The sequence below is a fragment of the Rhagoletis zephyria genome, unplaced genomic scaffold, assembly GCF_001687245.7.
Source record: "Rhagoletis zephyria isolate East Lansing unplaced genomic scaffold, Rhagoletis_zephyria_1.1 Rzeph_scaffold_20626, whole genome shotgun sequence".
NCBI lineage: Eukaryota > Metazoa > Arthropoda > Insecta > Diptera > Tephritidae > Rhagoletis > Rhagoletis zephyria.
The window spans coordinates 1-8,338 of NW_016177684.1; the positions used below are offsets into that span (position 1 = coordinate 1).

The 8,338-nt window shown below is 43.6% G+C and overlaps 1 protein-coding gene across 1 annotated transcript; it reads right to left on the reverse strand.

Annotated features, from left to right (window-relative positions):
• Nucleotides 1-510: 510 nt before the first annotated feature.
• prd (paired) lies at nt 511-8,145 on the reverse strand. The gene is given in 4 exon segments (XM_017637255.1): nt 511-1,839; nt 1,841-2,098; nt 2,100-2,458; nt 8,079-8,145. Coding segments are annotated over 4 exon segments (2,013 nt in total).
• Nucleotides 8,146-8,338: the final 193 nt, after the last annotated feature.

Sequence of the window (8,338 nt, forward strand, 5' to 3'; positions counted from 1 at the left end):
GTTACACTTACACAAGATACAACGAATACACAGAAGCGCGAATTCCACTTATAGTATTTTCTTTAATACTCATATTCCATTAGTTCGCTCTCATTTAAAAGGAGGCAGAAGAAAGTTTAAAGCGATATCTTAAAATTAAAGGCATATTTAGTTACTATGTATGTACACGTTAACGGTCACTACTCGCCAAGCAATGGCAAACCTTCGTGTATGCATTATTTTATGGCAGACTTCTGCTGATTGAAAATCCGCATTGAACGGTAAACAAACGCATTGGCATAACGAAGTCGATTTTCCTTCCACTAGGATTATTAAGTTACGAAATTTATATAGAATTTATATTTTATCTATGTGTCTATTTATACAAATAATAATACTTCTGCACACATTAAAANTTATAACCTGAACTAGTTTATAATATATACTATATAGTATACTGCTTCTTTATACATTTCATATAAAATAAATTATGATATGCTCCGTTACCGTTACCACTTAGCGCTGACTCACTTAGTACCAGGAATGATAGAATGGCTGTGGCACAGCCGGATAGTTCATCTTTGGTGGCGAGCTGAATCCTGCACTTCCGAAATTCTGCTGCATGAAGTGGGACGAGTTGCCAGCCGCTGTCGTGGAGCCCATACTGCTGGCCGGCGTCGAACCGTGATGGAAACCCAAATGTGATGAGGCATATTGGGCGGCAGCAGCCACATGATGATGGGCATGCGGGTGCGCGTGGAAAGATTGCGGCGCCGGTGGTGCGCATTGCGAGTGATTATGCGTAAAGTCACGCTGATGATGGAACATCATATGCGCCGCCGCTACCGACGCCTCGGGTACATGTGATGAACTCGAGTTCAACGAGTCCTCTGGTGAGAGTGGTGCTGTGGGACGTGTGGCTGCACCGCCGAGATTAGCCGCATTCGAAGACGAATGTTGTTGTGTCATTGATGCATTCCAGCTGGTATAGAGATGCTGCATTTGCTGGGACTCTGCCTTTAATGTGCCTTGTAATTCCTCAACAGCGGACGCTGTGTGGCCAGCAATATTGCCGCTAGCATTGTGCTGTTCGTTGCCATTGACGGCTGTTAAGCTATTGGGAGTGGGCGGAAGCTGTATGCCATTGCTATTACCGTTGGCGCCGAAAGCTGGTGATACCGATGCATTGGGACTCTCATCGCGTGACATGGCTTGCGCCGTCACCGTCGCAGCTTCTGTTGCGATGTAAGATAGATGGTGCGTGCTATTGCTTTGACACGAGTTCATTTGGTTGTCGTTGTTATTGTTACTGTTGGAGCGCATTAACTGCGATATCGATGGATATTGTGCATGCAGCGATCCGCCTATTTCCACGCTGTGCTGCGCGCTAGCGCTCGCAGATGCCACAGTCGCACCGGCAGCGCCTAGTAAATTATGCGGCGGCAAATTATATGTGGAAGCGTAAAATTGATGTGGCGGTGTCATCGAAGTAGTACCCGCAGCCGCGGCCGCGGACGCGCTCGTCGATAAATTTGCCGCCGCGGCTGGCGCGGGATGGCCTGCATAGAAATCGTACATTTGCTGCTGATATGCCGCAGCCATTGCCGTAGCTTCCGACGAAACGGCGGGCAACATGCCTGCCGCTGCCGCAGCCGCGGCGTAATTATTCGCCGCTGCAGCGGCAGCAGCAACTGGTGGAAACTGATGAGATACATAACCACCGCCGCCGGCGCCGCCTGCCATGCCGCTAACACCACCGCCAGCGCTCATCGACGACGGCCCAGAGGTGTTTTGTTTGCGTAAGCGCGCACGTCGATTACTAAACCACACCTGTATGCGCGCCTCGGATAGATTAGTGCGTCTGCGCCAGTTCCTCGCGCGTGTAAATGTCCGGGTATTGCGTGCGTTCGAAGGCGCGTTCCAACTCTTCCAGCTGCAGAGCGGTGAAAGTGGTGCGGCTGCGTCGTTGCTTTCGCTTCAAGGCAATGCCGGGTTCGCTCTCACAATCGGAAGCTTCCTCATCAGATTGTTTGTGTGAATGTTCGGAGCTTGAGTTGGTCTTTTGGCCATCATCTTCGGCGCCGGGGGCATCACGTCCACGCACCAAGCGGGAAATGGCTCGAGACTGAAGGTGCTGTTGTGCGATCGCATATGCCATCACGTATCAGTTTGTCACGTATTTCCCACGAGAATATGCTTGGATTTTGGCGCTTGTACTCCTCAATGCGATTCTCAATTTCTGGTGTTGCAATGCGCGGCTTCGAACCGCCAATAACACCAGGACGTATGGAACCGGTTTCCTGGTAACGATTGAGAATTTTCGAAACACAGCCATGTGAGACGCGCAACTGACGGGATATTACGCACGGACGTATACCTTCGGCGGCCATTTCGACAATCTTTAAGCGTATATTGTTGGGCAGCGGACGTCCGTTAATGAAAACACCACCCAATTGGTTGAACGCGTCCTTGCCCGCATCTGTAAAGGAAAAAGGGAGAAAATTTGTTAAATTATATTGAGCCAACGAAAAGAAGTAGCAAACTGCAGAGATGATATTTTGCAGAACTGGAAAAAAGTCCTGGACTATCTCGCAAGTCTGGAAACTTTGAATGATTTGTTAAGATTCCATAGAAAATAATTTCTAGTTTCAAGTTTGCCAGTTCTACGGATTTAAGGAAATCACCTAATAGTACAAATATGTTGAGAATATGGAGCCTCTTCTGGCCGCGTTTCCAAAAATAAATACTTTTATGGTGCTTTGTTATGCACTGTAACCATTTTACGAACTCACAATGACCCAGCGTGTAATGGCAACTAATTTTCCAATTGCGCGAAACGCCACAGGAACGGTAGTGGACGTTGTGCCGCCGACTATAGGAAATAGCCTAAGGTCAGGTAAAATGCATCGATGTCAAACGGACTATTAGCACTGCGCGCGCGCGCCTTCACTCAGCTATTTCGGCTAACTTACAGCGTTGACATTTTTTTCTTTCACTTTATGCTTGTTATTATTTAGTTTACGACTAACGTAGAAATAGTTAAATAATTTGTTTCTTCCTACTAACTACATCTGTATGTACATATGTATGCTTGTAGAGTATGCGCACAAATAGCCAACGGCAGCAGCAGCTAGCGACAACAATTGACTTCTACGGAAGTCGGAGACGTATAATAATATTGAATAGCGCAAGGTCATATAAATTTCTAAAAATTTGTTATCGACTGTGACTGTTAATGGTGTTAATAGGTGAGACGAAATGCTAAATAGGCGAGTAGATGAGCGAACAAGCGAGCGGGAGAGCGAGTATAAAAAGCACAGGCTGTTGAACAATCATTATCTATTAAGAGGCAGAGTAGTAAATAAAAATGCTCAGCTGAGGCGATATACGAGTACATAGGAGCACGGTGACCATTAGAGTGTCGAAAAAAATTTTTCCGAGATAGGGTTTGGGGCACCTTCCAAAATTTTTCCTCTTGAAGATGGAGAAACTCGAGCTGGTTTATAAAAAGCGAATTTTAAAAGATCCATACCAATGGGTAGCAATCCCACGAATTTCCAAGCAGAGATTCATGTAAGGGAGATCTGTGAAAGAGAGAGCCCCAGAAGAGGCATAGCTTCTAAAACATTGTGTCGGAAGTTCCACACAGTAACTCCACACAATATTCCATAGTCTGGGACACTTCTGTGCGCACACCAAAGCATATTTAAGGGATATCATAAACAAGTGGGTTGATAAAAAGTTCCACGACAGCCGGGTCTACGTAAGCGGANTGGAACATCTCATGTGTCACTGTCTAGCTTTCGAAAATTTGCGACTCAGCAGACCAAAGGACTAGGAAATTCGCTAAAAATTGCATTGTGACTAGAATTTAAGTATAGGCCTTCACTTTATTGGTAACACTTAGGAGCAAGTAATGGTATTCTTGAGGACTCAAGGATCAGCGAAAGTAACCTAACCTTTTGAAAAAATTCAAATTAGAAATGGGCGCGAGAAATTGGGACCCGCGGGACCCAAGGTGCAGATTTAAAATTGCCCGGGATGGGCGGTATCGAGACGGTCGTTAAATTTTTTTCTGGCGGGACGGGACCAAACTCATATCCCGACACGCATGATAAAACCGCAACCTCCGAAAATTCAGAAAATCTTCAAAAGATCTTTAATACATACTTTTTTTAATTAATTTGAAAAACATGCGAATTTTTTTTAGTGAAAGATTTCGGGACTCACGGGACCCACGGTAAAATCCTAAAAAACGTCGGGATAGGCAGGTTCGGGACTTACAAATTGAATTTCAGGATGGGCGGGATCGGGATTAAATATTTAGTCCCCACTTCAGAGTACTCAGAAGCTCTTCAAAGTGTCCTTATTCTCATTGGTAATATTCGACAATCACCCACACCTTTTCTGGGCAAGTACTTGCGGCTTATGTTATGGTGACTCAGGCCAACCGATAAAATTTATACAGAATGACCGCAGGACTTAATTGCTTGGCTACTGGACACGAAGTCAATATTGCGTAGCTGATCGCAGACGCTCAACCGGGTCTTTTACTCAAACAACCTCCAAAAAGCAAGATTTAGCTAATATACTATTGGAATTTGACTGCAATCAGAATCAAGTACATAAGTTACAAATGCTTGCACTCAACCGATTCTTACTCACGAGTATGGCACGAAAAAAGTCCATACAATTTGGTGTTGGGAGTGTTTGCCATCAAATGGGAAATTTTACTTTGATTGTCATTCGGGAAATCTAAATTGATTGATCACCCTTCTACCTCTTGGGATCAATGCCCGTTTTGTCATACTTTTACCTAAAAGTAATCCTGAATCAATACTTAGCCATCCTTCGTAACGGACCTTACTTTATTAATCGTGAGCTACGATGGTCTTTCAACAACAGGCAGAATGGCCTATTCTAGGGCAGGTGACTAAGCTTATACGGAATAGTATGATTTGGAAACGAATTGAATGTGGATTCGAGACAGTGACTGTGATAATGGTTCGGAAATGTTGAGAAGAAGCAGCACAAGCCAAAGCCAGCCTAAAATATCTAACTAGTTTAAGAACTGTTTCGGTTCAGTTTTCGTCAACTCCAGATTTTGGAAACACGTGGACAAAGTGCCACAAAATCGTATTTTTGGCAATGTTTGAGAAGCTCAAGCGAGCAAACAAATGTTACTAAGCCTTTCACTTAGACTTGAATTAAAGCTTGAACCTTCGGTTACAATCCCAGAAACTATCATGCCAGCACCTTGACCTGAACATCATTTAGGCATATTGCATCGGTCCTAAATACTAAGCAATAGTCAGACCAATACTACTCAATGGTTCTTTGGTGTGTTGGAAGTCCTCCTACCTGTGGCTAATGGAGAAGGTTCAGCGTCTCGCTGGGCTGTGCATCATGGAAGCGTTCGGGTCTTCTCACCTGAGTCGTCAGTTTTCCGCCTATTGACCTAATCGCGGAAAATCGTGCAGCTGCAGTTAGATTGACGGCCATAGGGAATTCAATTAGAGAAATATTTGCACAGCACAATGGTTGCTAGAAGCTCAGGCAGTACAGATTGTATGGCACCTTGCTTTAATTGGGAACGAATGTATCGCACCACGACTGAGGAGGAGGAGTGGCGTAAGAGAATGCAACCTAGCCATAGATCCCTAAAAAGTTCCACGGATGACTCTTAAATGGTAACGAGAGTGGGTGTCGAAGTATAGTGTCGGCAATTGAATGTCGGGCGGGCAGTAAGGTTACTTTGACCAGCGCAGGTTTTCGTTATGAGGATAGCACCAAAGATAGCCTACACGGAAAGGAAAAGCAGCTCAGGAGTAAACGTATACTTAGATATAAAGCGTTAAAAGAGCTGCCAATCTGAATAGCGGCGGCACCATGTAAAGGAAAAGAACGATGTTGCTAGCGTACGCAGATGATATCGACATCGTAGGTCTGAAACAAAGGGGTGTAACCGCAGCATTTCCAAGTTTAGAAAAAGAAGTTAAAGAGGTTGGTCTAGCGGGGAATGAAGACAAGAAAAAGTACCTCCAGGCAACATATAAAGAGTCCACGCGTTTCGGGGCAGACGTCACTGTTGGCAGCTATATCTTTGAAGCAGTGAAGGACTTTGTATACCTAGGTTCCTGTTCGTTTAGATGGCGGGTATAGGAGAAGATGGACTGACGAACTGTATGAGCTTTTTACGAACGTAGTTAAGCGCATAAAAATACAGCGATTTCGCTGGCTTGGACATTTTGAACGCAAGGATGACGACGCTCCGGTGAAAAGATCCCTCGACTCCGCACCCATGGGTGGAGAACGAAAGCAAGGGCGGAAGGACCAAGTGCAGAAGGACCAGTCTGTACTCGGTATGAGCAACTGGCACAAATCCGCACAGGAGAAAGGAAATTGGAGAAGCTTTTTGGTCTCGGCCCAGACCGACAAACGGTTGTAGTGCCAAATAAGAAGAAGAAGAAGAATTAGATATAATATAGTATTTAATCTTAAAACGTCCTTCGCAGCCGGAAGGGCATTGACAGGCTGGTCGCAAACAGAACGCATAGAGGACAGTGAAAAAGCAGATGAGACTGTCAAGGGCGCTGGGCAAGTCAGCATCCCGAACGGACGGTCTACATTCAAAGCCTACATCAACACTTGTGTAATGAAAAAGACGACAGTAGGATTAGGCAGTTCAGGGCTAAATGGAATGAGTTAACTCCCTGCTAAACTGTTAGTTACTCGTTTCTTGTTACGGCTATCAAGGAAAGGAAGAATTGCAGAATGGCTACAGGATAGCTTACGGTGCATATCTATCCTGGTGGCTGGCCATCCACAAAGAATGGGTATCAGTGTTGCCACACATGGGCTTTTCCTAACAAAACTGGTAGGTTTTTTTTTCATTTGGTAGGTTGGTAGGCCTGGTTGGATTTTGGTAGGTTCCGTAATACCTATTTGCGAAGAATAGAAAATATGTATCTCCGAATATTTTAGCAACCTTTTTTACACGATAATTTCGTCGTTGCGTTCGTATAACGGCGGCCGCAGGCATGTATCTAAGTATACCGGATTCCTAAGTACAAACGTATACCCCAGGACTGCTTACGGGGCACAATCCATGGGAACGACGTATGGTCAACATAGGCATCACCGACGGTCCACGATGTACATCTTGTTTGGTTAATACGGATAGTACGGAACGTTTTCTCTGCCACTGTCCGGCTTTTCGCCAGTTATAAATGGTAAATTTTTGAGACGGATGTATTGAGAACGGACGAGATACATTCCCTTTCTTTCAAAAAAACTTCTAGGATTCATAAAGAGGCCTGGTAAGTTTTCAGAGGAGCAATAAACTCACACCAAACCTATATAACCCTTTCCTCTAAATCCTATCTCTAGGCCTTATGTACAATGAATGGACAATACTGGCTGCGTGTTTAGAAAAACTTATTTTTCATGGTTTTACCGGACACTCTCAATTCCATTCCATTCCATTCCATTCAACCTAATCTAGGCTTACAACCTTTCCAGATCCAATTGGTGCATCATTTGCGCTGTGCGATCAGTCAATGGGCACAAAATCAATTGAAAGTCAACCCACTTGTTTTATCGAAATATTCTGTTTATTAATGAGGCTTATTTTTGGCTTTATGGTGGTGTCAATAAGCAAAATTGTTGCACTTCTAGTAAAGGAAATACACCAGAGATTAGCGCGGCAAACCGAAAACATTGGACGCCTTGGGAGACGAAAAATGAATTTCCAGAATGCGACACACCCGTGGCAGTAGGGGCGCCCACATGTCCGAAATTATATTCAAATACTAACGGCACGAAAGTATCTTTTTTAATGAAGTAAATTTTTAGTTTGAATTTATGTAATCTCATGATTTTAATTAAATTTTAAAGTTCTATGCTTTGAAAAAAAAATTTGATTACGTAATGCCAGATTTCCACTAGGCATTAAATTACAAAAATTGTAATTTTATTGCTTTTGTCGTTTCAAAGGTAAAATTGGTATATTTCCTCAAAACTACCAAAAGTTTCGAAAATTTTTCTCGAGTATTTATGTATCAAAATTTGTATAAAACAACTTTTCTTACTTTACTAACCTTGCATGGTGGCGTATCCATTGAAGAAGGGTCTGTGCATTGCGGCAGCAAATGCGGTTACTGTCATTGTTTTTTAGCTTCCAGATTTTTTTTTGTATTCCAATAAACTTAAAGGTTGTTCCCTTACAAATTGGCGCGAACACACAACCAATTATTTTTTTTTTTAAATGTCTTTCGATCGTTTTTTTCGCACTTTTATTTACACAAATCTATCCAATCGGCGCTTTAAGTAAATTTTTGGTTAATTTTTCCGCGAAAAA